This window comes from Hipposideros armiger, unplaced genomic scaffold, assembly GCF_001890085.2.
Source record: "Hipposideros armiger isolate ML-2016 unplaced genomic scaffold, ASM189008v1 scaffold_187, whole genome shotgun sequence".
NCBI lineage: Eukaryota > Metazoa > Chordata > Mammalia > Chiroptera > Hipposideridae > Hipposideros > Hipposideros armiger.
Window position 1 is genome coordinate 2,672,677 of NW_017731537.1, and position 19,918 is coordinate 2,692,594.

General features: G+C 35.8%; 1 protein-coding gene across 14 annotated transcripts in view; it reads right to left on the reverse strand.

The window, feature by feature from the left end:
* SLMAP (sarcolemma associated protein) overlaps positions 1-19,918 on the reverse strand; it is a 131,186-nt gene that overhangs the window by 62,186 nt on the left and 49,082 nt on the right. For 9 of the 14 annotated variants that reach the window (XM_019652791.1, XM_019652789.1, XM_019652785.1 and 6 more), the window contains exons 2-4: positions 15,790-15,943; positions 4,850-4,922; positions 961-997 (exon numbers count right to left, since the gene is read on the reverse strand). In XM_019652791.1, the coding sequence (XP_019508336.1) occupies positions 961-997; positions 4,850-4,872 (60 nt within the window). In that variant the 5' untranslated portion in view covers positions 4,873-4,922; positions 15,790-15,943. The remainder of the gene's footprint in view (positions 1-960; positions 998-4,849; positions 4,923-15,789; positions 15,944-19,918) is intronic. The other 5 variants (XM_019652786.1, XM_019652779.1, XM_019652782.1 and 2 more) reach the window with 2 other exon arrangements.

Sequence of the window (19,918 nt, forward strand, 5' to 3'; positions counted from 1 at the left end):
TTACCCACATCCTCAACATTATCAAGCCGTATAACTTAACTTCTTCATGATAAAGTCATTACTGTTAGTTACTAATGATCATTAATAGCATCATTCTTGATTAGGCCAAGAAAGTATATCTTTATTAATATGCTAACTAGAAGACAGGGAGGTGGTATTATTTTTTAAAATTAGTCTTAAATCAGCAAGGCCATCATTCACTTCTGAAATAATTCTTGGTATTGCTGAAGTTGATGATTAACCGCTTTTACTTCTAAAAACAGAGAACTTCAGTTTCAAGCAGGCTTTCATTCTTTATGTAAATGAAAGAAAAAATATTTCCTCCAATACTTTAGTTACTGTGCTAAGAAAACTCAACATCCACATTAATGTCAAAAGATACAAAAGGTGATTGGTTTTTGTTTGTTTGCTTGTTTGCTATTTAGCAATGACATCTATGGTTTAATAGATCTTTATTTTTGAACAATAGAAAAAATATTTTCTAACAAGTAATTATTGCAAAGTTTCTGACCAATCAGGATAAAACTGATCTTCAAGGATAATAAAAGAACAATTTCTATAAGCCCATATTTGTAGGATATTTCCAGGTATAGGTACATGTTAAATGAACTGGGTAGAAAGCTTTAATAAATATTTCTAGACAGAACTGTAATCCAAAACAAACAGTAGTAACTAAACACTTCTTACCTCTGGCAGGGCACAAAACAAGTATTCCTAAGTTTACACAGTCAGCCATTTACTTGAGATAACAAAGGCTTTTTCCTAAGAAACATCCATCTTAAATTCTCCAAATACTGAAGATCCAGAAGACCACAGTAACTATACAGCTATATGCACGCTAAAGATTTTGTTACAAAAGAGAAATGTTTCTAGATAAAGCACATTAAAAACAAACAAAAAAACATTTTCCAAAGCAATATAGCTCAATTAGTTTGGCAAAAATAATCATTAACAACTTACTTTGTCAACAGGACTTGGTAATGGAGCATGGATGACACTGAAAAGTAAAATTTAGAATTTTTATCTAATTTCCTGACAATAGAGGAAACAGTATGACAGTACCAGAATATCTTAAACCACAAGTTGATATATAATCGCCTTCACATAATTAAAAGAATGTAAATTACTTTTAATCTTTCATAAATGTATAGAATTCTTAGAAAACAAGGTAATAAATATACAAATCTACGGTACCTTTTATACATATTTCTAAACACAAATTCAAAATCCAAAATGTATTAAATGGCCTCTTAAGGATCAATTACTTAGTAAGGGCTATAGTGGATTACTTAGTTATAAGAACTTCTATATGGAAAAGAAGCTCCTTAAATTATTCATTTTCAATTTCAAAATATGCAAATTAAGTTCTTTTAAAATTACATAGTCCTATACAGAAAGTCTTAAAAAGCAAAGTTCTACTGGAAAGAAAGTATGATTTGGAAACTTGTCCTTGTGGAGAACAACTTCAGCTAATCAAAACAGTAGCATTACTCTTCTTCTCCACTCAGCCACCTCACACAACTAACAACTGAAAGCTTAGATGTAGGTATGAAACTAAACTCAGTGTATCACTTTAAAACTAAACAGTAAACAGATAGTACTAATTGGTACTAATTGTCTTTTGGCCCTATAAAGTGCTCCTGATAGAGAGGTAGTGTAGTATAACAGTTCAGCACCAGGCTCAGACTATACAGGCTATACTGACTGGGTCCAAATTCTGGCTCTACTTACCAGTTGTGTAATTTTGGAAAACTTACCTAATCATTTATAGATCTCCGCTTCCTCATCCATAAAATGGGAATAATCATAAAACCAACCCCATAGGATTATTGTGAGAATTAAATGTGTTAATATAAAAAAAGAGTTTAAAACAGTACCTAGGACATAGTAGCACCTGATCACTAGTACCTCCCCCATGAGAACACAGCAGCTAGGAAAGCTAGGGTTCCTACCTTACAATGCCCTTAGAGTATCCTAAGATACTCTAAGTAGATTGGGGGTGAATAGAGGGAGCAAAGATAAAAAATGCCATCCATGTCCCCTACCAGTTGCTAATCACGCCATATCCTAAAGGTCACTCTGGTGATGGTTAGCTTGAAGGTTGACTGGGTCAAGTTCCTAGATTCAACTGGTTAAGCATATGTAAGCTGCTAAGAAACTGATCTTGCAGGACTTAAAAGTTGGACTGACAATTCTGATCCCATTGTAATAACTACAAACATACTAAGAACTGCTTCAATTCAATTAATCACAAATACACCAGAATGCTGAATAAAATAGAATATTAAGTACCAGCACCTACCTCCGTTCTGAGCACCCCTGATATCCTGTAGAGACTTCCACTGAGACCATATAATCCTTTACTCTACGTCTTTGATTTCATGTCTATGTTCCCCAGCACTGTGACCAATTCACCTCTGCACCCCCAGAACCCATCACAAGGCCCTAACAAAGCTGGTGCCTAATGAAGGTTTACAAAATTATATACAACTTTAGTTTTTCTTCTCTACTCCATAAAAATGGAACAGACATGTTAAACATAAGTTTCTTTTTCTTGACTATACAAGTAATACATACTGATTATGGAAAATGCGTGAAGTAAAGCATGAGGAAATAAATAAAAATTACCCAATGCCAGCACCCAGAGAAAACCATTTTGGGTATATATCCTTTTATGTGCAGGTATGCACCATATAGGAAAATGAACTTAAAGTCTAAACAGAAGCAAATGGTATTAATGAGGTTTTTTAAAATCCAGTTTTCTTACTGACCAAGTACAAAATTTTCTGTTCTCGTGAAAATCTGGTTAAAACAAAAATCCAGCTTTTTTTTTGCTAAAAATCCAGCAAAACATTTCATAAGTGATATATATTTGTATTTTACAAAAACTATCTTAGACATTCTATTTTAATTATGGAAAAGTACATTCTATTTTAATTATGGAAAAAGCTATTAATTATGTAACAAGGAATGCAGAAAAGAAAAATCGTTATTTAGTGTTATGGTGGTGGGGTTTGTTTCCTATCATTTTAGAATGATTTGTCCAACATAATAAAAGTCAAGAAAGAAAAAGAATCACCTTTTTGAGAACTAATTACTGAAGATCTTAAATGTATTAAATGCTATATATATAATGTACCTTAAATTTTAAGCATTCTGGCATACCTCAAAGTATACTGATTGCTAAAAATATTAGATTATAACAACAGAAACATCATGTGCTTATTATATGCCAGGTATTACGCCAAGCTCTTTCAGTGCACAATCTTGCTTAATCCTCCTCGTAAAATTCCTGCTCAACAGGAACTATTATTATCTTCATTTTCAAATGAGAAAAGGGAGGCCTGTCAAGTCACAGAACAGGTGGAGTCAGGCTTTGAACTGGAATATCCACCTCTAAAACCATTCTGATCTTTCTCCAGCTCTAGAGACTTGCCTGTTCAAAATTCATTTTGTCCAGAAAGTCAGCCAGATTATGTACAATGAAATTGGCAGTAAATTCTAAATGATACCAACTAATATTAGCCACATAAGGAAAACCAAACAATGAGACGGAAACAGGGGCAAAGATGAAAAGCATTAGGGAAACAAGAAGGATAGAGACACAATTCACTGAAACAGTGAAAAAATTCACATGCCCTACTAGGTGAAATCTGAGAAGACAGATGACCCTTAATGTAACTGCTCAAAGCTTTTGACTCAATGAAAGAAAAATTTCATTATCAAATGCAAACATCAAGGTCTTTAAGAAGCCATACTTCCTTAGTTGATTGATAGTTACTCTTACTTTTTTAAAATCTTAAATCTTGACTCATAAAGGCTGAGTCACATTAAAGTTCCCAAAGTTAATTTTATTTTTAATAATTAAACTATAATTTAGAATGGGAAACATTAATGTTCCAAATTTAAAATGTTTTAAAATTTCTGCTTTGCTTCAGAGACCCTTGAAGCTTAAAAAAAACAAAACGGTAGCTTCTAACTGAAGCATAATATATCATAATTCCAATGAAAGCACAATCATAGCAATAGGAGGGCCTCTGCTTTTTTTCCCTTCTCTCTTTCCTACTCACTACTCTATCTACTTTGCCTTCCACTTATTGCTTCTCTCAACCACCCACTCTCAGATCTTTTTCTCTGCTTTTGGAAAACAGAGAATATTATGTTGGATACAGAAACAAGCTTCTCACATAATCAAAGTTTTCCCCCAAAATAAAAAGAAATACTGAAGTTTAAAGACTGTTTAGCATTCTTCAACACTTCATAATGATAATCTGTGAAAAGCACAAATGAAAATGTACTTTGTTGACATTTTAACATTTACATTTTGACTAATTTTTCCCTTTCAAGTCTGTCCTCCCCTAAGTGGTCTTTCTACTGTTTCATAAAAAAAATCAGAGCACTGGAAAATCCCTTCAGAAACTCCCACCAAAACGCTACTAACTACATCAATATCCTGTAAGGTCCTGTAAGACAGTGACACTGGCATTAACCTCAGAGGCAAATCATAGTCTAAGAAGTCCTATATTAAATGCAGATCAAAATGAATACAGTTATCACTCACCAATAACTTAATACCTCAAATAGTTTGGAAAACGATTACCCATCAAAATATAAACTGTAAAGTTAAATTTGGAAACAAAATAACCTATGCCTCCATATACATTATTACTTAGTAGAATTACAACTAATATGAAAAGCAATTAAACTGAAGGTGTATTATATTCCAAAAGTACTACATAAATTTTCTAACATTAGAATAATCTTGAAGTATTAACAGTACACCATCATCTAGAATATTATTAACCAAGGTAATTAATACAAAAACTTCACAGCACTATAATATACTCACTCTGAGCGGAGCCGGGCTTCCATACCATCTGGTAGAAAAAGTTTTATTGTGGAAACAATACACCCATGGGTAACTGGTTAAAACAAACAAATAAGATGGATAAAATAATTGTTTAAAAATATATATCTTCATACCTCTCATATATTTATTCTTGTAATATAATGACTTCTGGGAAATAAAATAAATCTGGTGGTTTAATGACAATATTCATTCCCCTGGAGAAACTCATCCTTATCCATAATGAATCACAATTACAAGGTCGAATTACAAAAAGAATTGTTTCAAAAAGTGGCCTAACCTCCAATGCTACAACAAGTCAATAAAAGGTCAACTGAATATATGGAAATACAACTGAGGGGAGAAAATGCACTTTCTTCCCTATCTGCCTGTAAGTCCAACTACTCCCCAGTTTAAAATTTAGCCCTTATCCTAATTCTCCTGTCCCCAACCTGTAACTCATACCCACACCTCGCAAAACTCTCAAGTTCTGCACAATACAGCATGGAATATGCCATTCAATTCCCCATTTTAGGAGTGAGAAAATGAAGACCTCAGACAAGTGAAACTGCTTCTACAACTCTGCTGCTAAGTATCACAGCTGTTTGCTAAAATTCAAATCTGAGGTTTCTAGTTTAAAATTTTGGTTTTGTTTTCTTGGTCGTTGTTTCTTTTTCCAACCCCAAACATCTCGACATAACATTACACCAGTCACTATATAGACAACTTCTTACTGTTGTTGCTTCTTACTTCCCCCTTTTCGTTCTGAAGATTTCAAGAGACAACCCCCCCTACCCCCCCTACCCCCACCCCAAACAGCACCTGTACAGAGCTTCTCTTAGTGTGTGGGTTTTATAGAAGAAAAAAAAATTGGGGGGAGGGGGCTGCTTTAAAGATGGATAGCTTTTTTTGTTTCTTTTTTTTAATTGGGGAATTGGGGGAGGGGAACAGACAAGTTGCTGTCCTTTTTGTTCTTCAGTCTAATTGTGGAGGACGTTACTTCCCGGGGCAGATGTTGGTATTATCACTGCTCTCTTCCTGGGTGAGGCAGATCGGTCACCGGTCACTGGACGGCCACTCATGGTGGCTCTTGGCAGCTCAAGCTGGCTGCCGGCTGCTCACGCCGGCTGCCAGCCACTCATGGCAGCCCACTAGCTTATGGCAGCCCACTGCAGCCTATGCCGTCGCCGGCGACTCACGGTAGCCCAGCTCCAAGTTGAGCTGTTGTTCACCATCTTAGCTGTAGAGGGCGCAGTGTCACTGGCCCTAATGTGGGATCCGAACCGGGGCCCTGCTGCTCAGAGCTGGCATCCCAAGCCAACTCTTAACCAACACACCACTCGGCCAGCCCTTGATAGTTTTTTATTTCTCTATTCTTCAGATATTACATCTTCCAGGGTTCAAGGAGTTAATTTATTTAGTTTACCAAACTCTAATTAAGAGTTAGTGCAGGGTGATAAAAATATACTATATCATGATTAGAAGAGTGGTGGTTATATGACTCTACATTTGTCAAAACTCACAGAATTATACACATTAAGTTGGTGTTGTACGTAAATTGTACCTCAGTAAAACTCATTTTAAAGATTAGAGCTAATGCACTTATAGGAGGGTAACTTACTAAGTACTCAGGCCCATGAATCAGATGGTATTACAAATAGGAAATAATATCACTACTCTGTCATCTGGAAATACACATGAAATTCAAGTAATTTAGCACAGTTTACTCAATATTAATTTTCATTAACTAATTTATTACATGAAACGTGCTAACACAGATCAAGAACCATCCATGGGGCAGTCTTTTAAACTCTCTCCCTAACATAGCAATTATGGCCATGAACCACTGGGCTCCTTCCTTCCTTTCAGGTCTCATCCTCTATCCTGCTACCATAAATACCCTACACAAAAACAAGGCTACCTGCATCTCCAAATAGCTTACTTTTCACAACCCCATGCCTTTTACACAAGCTGTCCTGTCTATCAGTGATGTCCTTTATCCCCAGGCCGGCAGGACCTTATCCTCCAGGCTCAGACTTTCCACTTTCTTCACCAAAAGATCAGTATCTGGTTAGGTGTCCTTCTATATTTACTTATTATAACACTAAGCACACTGTATTTTGAATATTTATCATTTATACACCGTTGTCTCACCAACTAGATTCAACTCTGAGGGCAGCAAGGACTGGTTGATTCTGGTACAAAGCAGGCATTTAATAAATGTTTATTGAATATGTCAAAGAACCTGGCTGATGAATATTTTATAGCTTCCATTACTCAGGGGTGAAGATGTCTCTTACTATGAGAATGATAGGGTTCACTCCATTTACAAGAACCACCTAACCCCCCCCTCACCCTTTATGGTTCCCCCACAGAATTACTATAAACAGGCTACAATAAATATAGGAGCACAATGCAAGAAGATCTAGCAATATTGATACTTTATTCCAGTATATTTAAATGGATAATAAAGTTGTTTTTTAAAAAAACATGCATTTGCAACTTACAGTGTCAAGCTGACAACCTGTGATATGTTACATCGGAATTTCTGTTGCTCAGAAATATCACCCGGAAGCCCAGCAACTGGACTGATGTGCAGCCTGTGAGATGGACCAAGGGCTTACAGTGACTGGGCAATTCAGGGTTGCTGCACTACTGAAGGCAGTTAAAGACCACGTCTGACGACACTGACAATCTAGGCTAACCAACCTTACCGTCGAAAAGGGTCTTGTGACAACTAGATGCACAGAAATGTTAGTTAACTCTTTAATATGCAACAGGCAAGTACTTAAAGCAACCCTGACAAAAATGTTTTGTTTTAAAACTTGTGTGAATCAATTCTATATGGAAGCACTTCCCAAAATGGAGTGCTAGTAGATATTAACAAAAAAGGATTTTGGGGAGTCAGATGAGTTTAAAAAATACTTGAGTAAAAGAGGTTGGAAGAAAAAAGAAAAGAAAAAACGACATTTAAAAAAAGAGGTTGGAAGAGTTTTAAATTTTTTAATCCACATGTTTTCTCTGAGCTTAACAGCCTTTCTATTCACATGTTTTCTCTGAGCTTAACAGCCTTTCTGTCCATCATGATGCATTTTCCAAACTTATTTGACCACTGAGCATGCCTGAACCCTTTTTACTAACACTTACACAGGAACTATGTGATTATAGTATTATATATATATAGTATATATAGTATTACGAAGAAAATACTTTGAAACATGCTTTCAAAATTCACCCAGAAACATTATTACTGCATTTCCAAGCTTCAAAGACAAAACGGATTGTAAACACACAATTTAAAAGCTTCCTGGGCAGGTTAAGGAGGCCGTAGGAACACTGCCGAATTAATTATACACATGCATTGTAAGCTACGTGCAAATTTCCAAACTATTAAAACATGAATGAATAGGTATGTTTGAATCAGGGAAACAAGGTATTTGCGGAAGAAAAATCCACAATTACCCGCTGTGCCAATGAGACTACTAAAAATCAGAATTAAGGCTACACAAGCTGACCACCATTCGTGTGGGGTTTTTCTCTATTATCCTACCCAAGTTATTTATTTTGCTTTTGAGTTAATATGTTTACTTTATGGTATGCAGTCAGCCTTGTCTATTGCCTCTTCACACAAACCCCACTTAAAGGACCCATGTTCACTTTGATCTATTTGAAAACTGTTTAAGGCCCTATGGAGACTAAAACTTCTGAAGTATGTTGTAGTCCAGTTCTATCTCCATTCCTGCATTGACTAGGAAGGTCAATACAATCCACACTGGAGTAGTTTGAAGGATCTCTTGAAATGATTGGCAAAAACAGGAAGTACAATGAGTAAGACCATAAAAGCCCAAAAAACATTTAAGAAACCAAGACCTAAATGAGGGGTGTTAATATTTCTCTTAGAGGTGTTAATAATTCTCCAAACTGGGGAATTATTTGTTTAATTGCCTTTTGACTGCAATCTAAGATAAAAGAGTTACTGAACTTTCCACTCTGAATTTTTCTTCATAAAGCTTCTGGTTCAAAGCCTTTTTTGTTTTAAGTTAGAAAAGAGGCAGGGAAAGTTAGCTGAATAGATAAGTACTCTTTTAATTCTAAAAAATATTTTTGAAATGATATTGTATCATTCTGTCTTCATGTGTGAATTAGAGTTCAGTAATAATAAACTTTATTTCAGATATAATTCCTATAGAAAAGGTAGCATAAATGCTTTATTCTTTCCTTTATTTACCTGTTTTCAGAATGATAAATGAGTTTCCTAAGTTTTTCCAAAGGTGATCAATCTTTTTCTTTTCTTTTTAGAATCCTTGTAAGTTCATGGATTTAAACAAATTGGACATATTTCAATCCACTACTGTTATTATTATTTGATGTTCAGATTGTCCCATCTTTGATCAGTCAGAACTCCACGTTAATTCCTGAGTCCTTTTGACAGAACCCCAGCAGTCTTAGATAGCTTCATTGCTTTCTGGTACTCGTATGACAAAATCTTCTAGGCTCAATTTGTACATTTCCTGCCCTAGATTCAGAATCAGCTACTATCTCTCCCAGGAATCCTGTTTCTATTTATTTGGTGGGAGGATTCCTTTCTCTAGGTATGTGGATTCATTTATCATTTTCTCTAGCATACTGTGGAGTGATATTGCTCATTGGCTTATGTTTTGACTCCCTCACAAGGAGTTAACGGTTCTTTGGCTTTACCTGTTCACTCAATATTGATAACCTGCTGGCTACAAAGCAGTATGCTGGGAATGATGGAAAAAACCAAGATGATTATGACTAGGTCCTTGTTCTTGAGGAAATTTCAATTTAGTTTGCAGAGAGAACTAAAAATATCTAACATAATAAAGGGGGAAATTTTCACAAATGCTACAAGACATACAAAACACTATGGGAATTTGGAATGTACAAGGGCTGGGGAAGGATTTATGAAAAGGGTAAAGAAAAAAGAATAGGATTTCAAAAGCTGGAAATAGGAGGAAAGGCAGAGAAGATGACATGAGCAAAGAAAGAGAAAAAGAGAAGGATGAGAATGCACATCTAAGGAGGGAGCTGGAAGAGATTGATTTGGCAAGTGGCAGTGCTAGGATTAAAAAATATCTTTTCCATGTACCGTCTTACCACTAAATAATCTAGTTTAATAGCTTAACTTATATTAAGGAAGTAACGGGAAATAAAACCAAAAGGTTGAATTGAGTCCACATTTTTGAGGGCCTCAAGTGTACCAGTAAGCATTTCAGACTTCATTCTGCAACATGGCACAGTCAGTAAGGGCCTCTACTGGGTTGTCGGAAAAGTCATGACACATTTTTGCAACGAAAAACATAGAAAAAAATGCATTATGACTTTTCCGACAACCCAATAAAAGCAGGAGAAGGACATAACAGATCTGTAACAAAAGAAAATTCTCGGGGCAGTGAGCTGGCAGAGTATGGTGGTCAGAGGTGGAAAGCTGCTGTAACATTCTAGGCTGGCAACAGGAAAAACAAGTAGTAGCAGGGAAAGAGGGCAAATGGTCTAGATGACACAACTGCTAGAGGTAAGAAAGAGACAGATTCTGAGCCAGAGTGTTTGGGAGAATGATGTTTGAGAGAATAACAGATAGGTAAAGGAGCCTGAGACTGAAGGCTACTGAGAAAGAAGGGCAAACTTAATGGCAGAAAAAAAAATGACATAAAATGATTGGCAAGAGTTTTAGTAATAACAAAAGCACCTGGCCCTCAGCTTAGCACTTTACACTCTTCCAATGTTCACGTTGAAAACTGTGCCACATTGTGAACACTGAATGCTGTACCAAAAACGTTGTGATGTAATATCATGAGTCCCTTTTCATAAGATGAGGAAATAAAAGCTTAGGCCAATTAAGGAGAAGTAATTGAGTCACAGCAGAATGAAAAAGGTAATGGGTAACAAGAAGGCTGCCAATTCCCAGTTCTCATATTAGGAGGATGGTTGTCAAAGACTTAGTTAAGATGGTAGAAAGAACTATCATAAAATGGTTGATGAAGATTCACAGCACATTTTAAAATTTATTCAACCAATATTAGTGCCCGGTTGAGTGTGGAGTTTCTACAGTGGAGACAGACACACTGCCTGCTCTCGCATAGCTTACAGTTTAGTGAGGAAGACAAACACACAAAGCGGATGAGTGCCATGTGCAACAGGGACGTGGGTGGGCACCCTGTCCAGCCTAGGAAGGTTTCTAGGCAAAGGAAAAAGTGTGTGCAATGGCTCGAAGGCCAGAAAATGCAAGGTCTATTGAGGGGAGTACAAGTAATTCAGTGCAGTTGCAGCATAAAGCAAAAGGAAGGCCTTGCTTGTAACAGACACTTTGTTCCCAGGGGCTTAACCTAGGAACAGATATTGGCGAAGTAGACCTGAGCTAATAAGCTGACTGGAGTTACATGAGAAGTTTATAGAACTAACTGGTCCCAAATTTTGCAACAGAGGGTTACTGTAACATTATGTGATCCAGAAAACTCATGCCCTGTCTGCGAAGTTTGTGGGTTTGGGAACAAAGTAGTGGCCAGCAGTTGGTTTGCTAAGGCTCCCATTCCAGGAGGATTGGATAGGTTGGCTTTCTCTCTCCTCCCTTCCTTTAAAAAAAAAAAAGTCCATTAGAAAGCCATCCTATTTATTTACAATGATTATATCTATGGGGCAGGTTATTAGTACAGTGCTAACTTTCTCCCTGGAGCCACACCATATGGGAAGCCAAACATCAATATCAGCTTGTTTTGGAGCTTAGAATAGAAGAGACACTAATATGAACTGGTATGTTCAGTAACATCCAACTTCAGGCTCGTATCACCTTTTAACAAAATCCTGATTTTACACACACACACACACACACACACACACACACACACACACACACACACTTTTATATATTACATAAATGTCATATATACTAGAGAGTTTTTATTGCAGTTTTATTAACCCGTCCCTTTTAATTTGGCTCCCTCTTCTCCTTTACTCCTCCCCCACCGTGCCCGCACTCCAGGACAACTCACATTAATGATCTAGTATACATTCTTCCATGTTTTCCCTCCATGTTCATATAATCATATACAAACACATGCATATATATGTACATAAAGATTGGTGAGACTTTTAAAAAATAATGAAATTATTAAAATTAATTTTTTCCCCTCACAATACAGCTTATGGAAATCCCTGAAATTCATATAACCCTAATTTATTTTTTTTTAAACTGCATAATGGGCAATTTTTTTTTTTTTTTAAGCTGAGCCATCCTGCCACCTGTTGGCAGCTCAGCAGCAGCTCAACTCGGGCTGGGAATTGAACCAGCGACCCTGTTGCTCAGAGCTCACACTCTTGAGCGAGCTCTTAACCAATCGAACCACTCGGCCGGCCCAAGCAAGTTTTAAATTATGCTTGCATTGTTTTTTGTATTATGCACACTGATGCAAAAAAAAAAAAAAAAAGAAAAGTCTTTTCATACTCTCACAAACTATCATTTGAAGTGTCTAATTTTATATCCTTATATATTCAAAGCACTATATAGTATTGTTTTGCATGAATTAATGCTTTATGTAAATTATTAATTACACTATACACAACCTTCTGATTTGCTTGAGATAATTGAGATTTATCCTTATTGATATATGCAAATTCAGTTCATACATTTTAACTGTATAGTATTTTTGCTATTTTTATTCTATTTTAATTATAAATTTTATTTTACTTAGTTTTTCTTTTCATCCTATTTATGTAGAATGTTTATAAGGAATAACTCCTGAACTTAAACAAATGCTTTTTCAATATCTACAGGTTATAGAGTTACATGTTTTTCAGCTCTAGTTCGTGGATGATATTGATAGATTTCCCCCAAATTGAATCACCTTTGCATTCCTAGAATAAATCCTACTTTGTTGTTCTTTCTAGCTTCATTTCTGATTTTAATTTACTAACAGCTTAATCAGAAATTTTCATCTATTGTCAAGTGAAATTATAGGACTTTATAAATATCTTTATCAGAACTTGGCATTAATGATACGCTGCTGGCTTCTTTAAAGGATTTTGAGAGCTTTCTATTTTTATCTATTTTTAGAGCATTTGAATTATATTTATCTGTTTTTTAAGAATAAGATCAAATTTGGCTGTGAATGCCTCTGTCTCTGGTCACTCTTTAATAACTTTTTAGTCTCTTTTACGGAAATTGACTTATTCAAGTTTTCCACATCTTGGGATAATTTTGCTAGAAAAATATTAAATTACTCTAGTTTTTTTTCTTCTTTGCCATAAGTTAGCATGTAATAGGCTCTTAGAATTCTCTTAGTATATCCAGTATCTGTGTTTGTCTCCTTTCTCATTCCTTATCTTATATATTTTTGCTTATATTTTTTAACATAATAAAACAATCAAGGCTTATGAATTACCTACTTTATTGTTTGTTTTTTAAAGAACCAGTATTTGAGTTTATCCCTTCTTGATTTTTCTGTTTATTTAATTAATTCCTGCTTTTTATTTCTTCTTTTTTCTTTTTCTAATTTCTTCTGAATGCCAAGTTTCTTCATTGTTTGTCTTTCTTCTTTATTACTGAAGGAATGTAAGATTAATGTAAATTTTATCTGAGTTAAGGATTTACTGTATTTTGGTATAAAAGGCTTCTTTCTCCAGAGTTTAAAACTCCCCTTCTGATTTCTTTGATTCAAGGGTTATCCAGTAGTGTTGTATAATTTCAGTAGGATTTTCCAAGTGATATAGAGCTTGTATTAGTACTTTTTAGCATAGGACAAAGTCTATCTTTTGCTTTCCTGGCATATGCTTAAAGAGGTAGTACTCAACTTGTGACACAGCAACATCCCAAGAGCCCATGCTTACTTAACATAAGTCAACTTTCTGAAGTCAACAAATACCAAAAGAAACAACACTTTAAATGATGAAGAAATTTTTCTTTACTTAATTTCCTTAAAGTTGGCAATAACAATAGTTAAATTTTCAAAGAAGCCTCCAAGAATCTCTGATACTGCAACAATATCGTACTAACACGTTAGTAACACTGCCTCAGGATTGTTCTCTTAGCGTTTTTTACAGCATTTTCTAGAGTGTCCCTCACAGCTAGCTAGGGAAGAAGAGTGGGAAGGAGTTGGGAAAGAGCTGCATTCTATAGAGTCACCCCCTTGGAGATCTGCACTGGTATGTGTTAGCATTATAAAAAATCTGAGAAGTCCTGCTTACCTTTGGTTAACTACGATTTCCTAAATGTATTTGATGACCTTATTCTTTTATCCATTAATGCCTATTAACTCTCTGTGGGAAATGCAAGCCAAGATAGACATTCCTTGGAGAGAAAGACAGTGGAATCAAATTCTTTGTCTTCTCTGTGGGTTACTCAAACCTGGGGCTCAGTAAATGTTTGCTGAGTGACTTGGTACCAGAGGCGGTATGATGTGGCAATAGCAGATGTTAAGAGTGTCCACTGCAGCTGCTCTCAGTATGCTCATACGTAAGTTGTGCTCTCTTATTAAGGATCACTAACTATTTTGCATCAAAATATAAACTTTCTTTTCTATTTTACAATTGTGAATGGAAATTCATAAAACTTTGGCCCTATCCAAATTCAAATATTAAAACCTAACACCCTGAGGAGGCCAACAAAACCTAGTAAAAATAATATTGCAGTTGTAACACCAATGGAAGTATGTAAAAATATATACACATGCACACATACCGGCATCACCACCACCACACATCCCCATGTATGCTGTATAAAATATCAGAGACTGATGACTTAGGGCATCACCAGACCAGAGTATGTTCAGAGAAATGAAAAAGGAACTTGCCAATTAGGTCCATTGTCCATATTAAACTAAGACAGTGGAACTGTCTTTTGGTCCCTATTCATTTAGTCTTATGATTCAGCCATATAATTTAATGGTCATAAAGTAGACAGTGGCGAAGTAGAGCCAGGAAGCTTCAGAATTGTAAAAATATGGACAATCTCCATTTATTTAGCTAGAGAGCTTCCAGCTTCAAAACTGAGACATGAAATTTTATATCTGTGATAGGTACTATTAAGCTGCCTTCAGAACTCTGGTTTTGTTTGGGGCAACAATGCAGGCACAACTGGGAGGGATAAATCAGAACCAGTCTATGCCAATCATGGATCTCCTTCTCATCAATGCCAGGTAAGTAGCTTCCCATTTGTAGCTACATGTAGCTATGTATGTGACTTACCCACATGGCCAGTGAGACAAAAGCAGAAATCTGCTGGGAAGGTTCTATGAAAGATTGTTCTTTCAACATAAAAAGAGCCACACAGGGATGGCAGAGTGGCTCAGTTGGTTAAGAGCTTGCTCAAGAGTGTGAGCTCTGAACAACAGCAGTTCGAGTCCTGGCCCAAGCTGAGCTGCTGCTGAGCTGCCAACAGGTGGCAGGACAGCTCAACTTAAAAAAAAGAGCCACACAGGAAGGCATTTTGTCCCAACCTCATCCTTTTTTGCCTAGAACACTGGTGTGAGAAAAATAATACCTGGGGCTGCAGCCACCACCCTTTGACCCTGAGGCACAAACAAAAGCCTAAGAAACCAACAATGCTAAGGATAATAGAATGGGAGGACCGTACCCCGTTTTCCTGATAGCATCATTAAGTTCCATGAACAAAGTCTGGATCTACCTGTCTCCAGACTTCTTGTTACTTAACAATAAATATCCTTATGGTTTAAGCTCCTATTGGGTATGGAGTCATTGCATTCAATTGTTTTTTAACTGACACAGTAGTGCCCTATGTTACTTATTAACATTTCAGAATTTAAAATTTTGTATGAGAAATAGGGGATACGAGAGATTTTTAACTTTCACTTCATATAATGCCATATTTAAATTGCTTTTACAAGCATAAAATGTTCTATAACATTTAATGATAGAATTAAAAAATAAACAAACTTAAAAGACAAGTAATAGGAAAAATCGATCCATACCCGTACCTTTCCGTGTGTTCTCTGTCACATCTACCCCAAACTGGATAATGTCACCAGAAAGAATTTCACATGGTGGACTTTCTTCAGAGCCTCGGCTCAATCTCTGGCTATTTATAAAGGTACCGTTACTACTTTTAGTGTCTTGGAGATAAAACTGCAAAAATAAAATTGAAAAAAAAAAAAAGAGTCAGAGATTAATAGTAATAATTCTAAATCTTCTTTAAAAAAAAAGTACTTCCAACTTTGCAAACTACTGCAGGTGTTTTTTTCCCCCTTATCAATTCAAACCACTTGTTTCAGCTAAGGTTCTCCTTCAATACATATAAAATTAGAACCCTAAAACTGGGTGATTTAAAATCCAGCTAGACAAAAATAGTAATTAGCTTGAAAAACAGTTTATAAGGTCCTCAAAATGTTAAACATAAAGTTAGCATATGACTGAGGAATTTCACTCCAAGACATACACTCAAGAGAACTAAAAATAGATGTCCTTACAAAAACTCGTACACAAATAAATGTTCACAGCAGCATTATTCATAATAGCTAAAAAGTGGAAACCCAAGTGTCCATCAGCTAATGAATAGATAAGCAAAATGTAGTATATCCATATGATGTAATATTATTTGGCAATAAAAAAGAATGAAGTATTGATTCATGCTACAACATGGATGAACCTTTAAAACATTATACTAAGTAAATGAAGTAGGTCACAAAAGACCACATATTATGTAATTCCATTTATATGAAAGATCCAGAATAAGTAAATCCATAGAAACAAAAAGTACATTAGTGATTGCAAGGGGCTGAGGTGCCAGGAAGCAGGGGGTGATGGGGTGAAAATGACTGCTAATGGGTATAAGGTTTCTTTTTGGAGCAATTAAAATGTTCTAAAATTACATAGTGGTGATGGGTGCATAACTCTGTGAATATACTAAAAACCTCTAATTTGTATACTTTTAAAGGATGAATTTTATGGTATATGAATTATATTTCAATAAAGCTATTATTATTTTTTTTTAAAGCCAGCTAGACAAAATTCTATCTTTCCATCTCACTCTGATTTTGTAATTTTCCTAAGCTGTCTGGGTTACATCAAAGGAAGTGCTTATTCTACAGGCAAGGACAATTGATTTTAGGTAACACAATTAATAGCTATCAGTTAGCTAACATACTTGATATCAGGACCAACATATCATCAGTAAATTCTTCGTGATAAAGCAGATTGGAGATGTTAGAAACTAAAATACTGGAATCAACTATGAAAGTACTGCTTACTGGCCTCCCAAACTTGATTTTCATCACTTAGGGAATCTTCCCTCCTTAAAAAAGGAAAGGATGGGAGGAAGTACAGGAAGCCTACCTGTTTACCACTTACCTATCCTAAAAGAAATTAGGATCAACTGGGATCACACACAATAGACTTACTAGGAAGAGAACAACCAATTTAAAAAGATGTACCTTTCTTTCTGAATTTTTCTACACTCTCCAGCCCTACTTATTCTAGCAACATATTTTCACTGAATTCCTCCCTAAGGAAGAAAGGAAAGAAGAAAAAACTAATATTTATTAAAATACATGTAACACCACCAGGCCCTGATTTAAGCTTAACATTAAAACTGTGATATAGATATTACTTCCATTTATAAATGAGAAAAGAGAGGCACAAGCAAGTATCTTTCCAAAGGTCACAGAGCTATGGGACACAGGAGCAAGGATTCAAATAATAGAATTAAAAGGGTCATTTTTCCCGTTACTTCACACTGACATTTAGGTTTCATTTAATCTTCCCTCCTCCCATACTCTCTCTTCCAAAATGAAACAAACAAGAGAATAAGAAATTTGCAGAAAATAGGAAAATGACATTTCTTTTCATTAATTCCTAGGTGATAACTTAAAGGCCGCCAGGCTGCTTATTCTCTGCTTATAATTCAAAAGAGACTGTTACTTTGGCTAGCAGTTTGTATGTTTAATTACAGACCATAATAAAGAAAACTGTTATTTTACAAGTCCATTTGAAATTCACAGGCCTTAACATTTCATACCAGGGAGAAGAGCACAGGCAATACACTCAAGTAGGAACACTTATCCTCAAATTATTTTCTACACTGGAATCTACTGTTACATTTTATAAGCAAGCTTGGTTTATGTTTTTTAATATATTCTTGGGAAATGTGGCGATATCTGGATCCTGGTTTGGTCATATTCAGTAATGTGTGCTTTGGCAAGCCAAATAAAGGGACTATACTAGATTTACAGTCGTTTTCAAACTTCAAGGCCTGATCCATTAGTGGTACTAAGTCAACTTAGTGGGCTGCAACCAGCATTTCATTTCAAACATTAGAGAGAACAAACCAGAAATAAGAACATATGAAATGAGATTCAGTACTGTTTAGCAAACTTTGTTTAGAAAACAAGAGAGGTGTGTGTGTGTGTGTGTGTGTACACCTCGTTTGTAACTCTTAACTATAAAACCACAAATTTTCAAATTAAAAATATTTCAATCAATATTAACCCAGGTTCTTTTTATTTTGACATGTATATTACTGTCCAAAGTACTCCACGGTACTTTGGGCATCCATTTAGCTTTATCATTTACATTAGTTGCTCATTCTTCCTTTGCTCTCAAACTAATGGCTTCCACACACCTTTGAATAAAATCCAAAATTCTTACTGTCACAGTACATAAAGCCCTACATGATCTGGTTCCTGGTTCCCTCTCCAAACTCATTTACTTCAACTATTCTCTTAGCCACTCTGACCTCCACTCATGCCTCTGCACTTCTGTATAGCTAGACATTTGCTTACTTCCCTGCAGTAATATTTTCATTGATATGATTTAATATTCTGCCCTAGGCTGTTTTGAAAAATCAATATAAAAAATGTTTCTGAATCTCCTATGAAACAATCTGTCGTTATTCAGTCCACACTGAACAGAAGCTCTTCTATTTAAAATCAGGTTAGGATTCTCGAGGTATGTATAAAGAAATCAACTTGTTGGCAAAGGACTGAGAAAGGACTGTGCTTACAGTCCCTGGATGTATTTCCTGTAAGTAGGTATATTAGTTGGTTCTTCGTCACTTTCAAACCAGAAATATCTTTCTCTTCTCTGCTGATAAATCTCCATCAGGCTTCCCCTAGGTGACACGAAATCAGTTTGGGCTACTCTAAAAAAAAAAAAAAAAAATCCTGTTGAAGCTTTAACTGTCATTATTTCCTAATAGCCTAAGGAATGCCCAAACAGCTCTAGGGGGTTCCAAGAGCCAGTGGCCATTTACTCTGATATTGAGCAGGTGTGTAAGTAGCCCTGAATTAATAAAACCTCCTGTAGCTGGTGGCCAAAGTTCAACTTATACTCTGTTCAGGCTTTATCTTGAATTAACCCTTTGCTTTCTTTCCCTTGAATTTAAGCTCCCAGAATTCAGGCACTGATGGTGATCCTTGAACTGGAAGGTTGTCCCCGCCCCATCAGTCCATTTCCTTGTCTCTTGCTGATTACGATTACCTCCAATGACATAGGTATAGCACTTGACTGGTTGCATAATTTGTTCTTTGGCCTTCTGAACAGAAGTTCCGAATGAACAGAAAGTTTGTGCTGTTCATTCCATAAACAAATACATTTTGAATCACTTTCAACTTTGTTACAAATGGTAAACATTTTCATTTCCACTATAATGATAAACTGCTTTTTTTCTAGTCCTTTCTAGATTGATTGGTTTCTGAAATATCCAAACACCAATAAATTAATAACATTTGAAATGAAGATTCAAAACAAAGCACAGGCATAGCAGACACGCCATAGGCCAGAGGTCAGAAACTTTAAGTCCACTCAGGGACGTTTTAAAGATGTGAATGCAGAATGGATTATGGACTTTAGATGCTAGATGCTGTATCATATGTTTTTAATCTACCTGAATCACCACCTAAATTAAACAGTGACTAAGATAGCAAAACCAAAATCCCATATACAACATTTTAACAAAAGTAGGTGAAACAGTATCCATATAAGCCTCAAAATACAAGTGAGTAGGTGGGCCGGCCAAGTGGCGCGATGGTTAAGAACTGGCTTGGGACGCCAGAGGGCCCCGGTTCGGATCCCACATATGAGGGCCAGTGACACTGCCCTCTACAG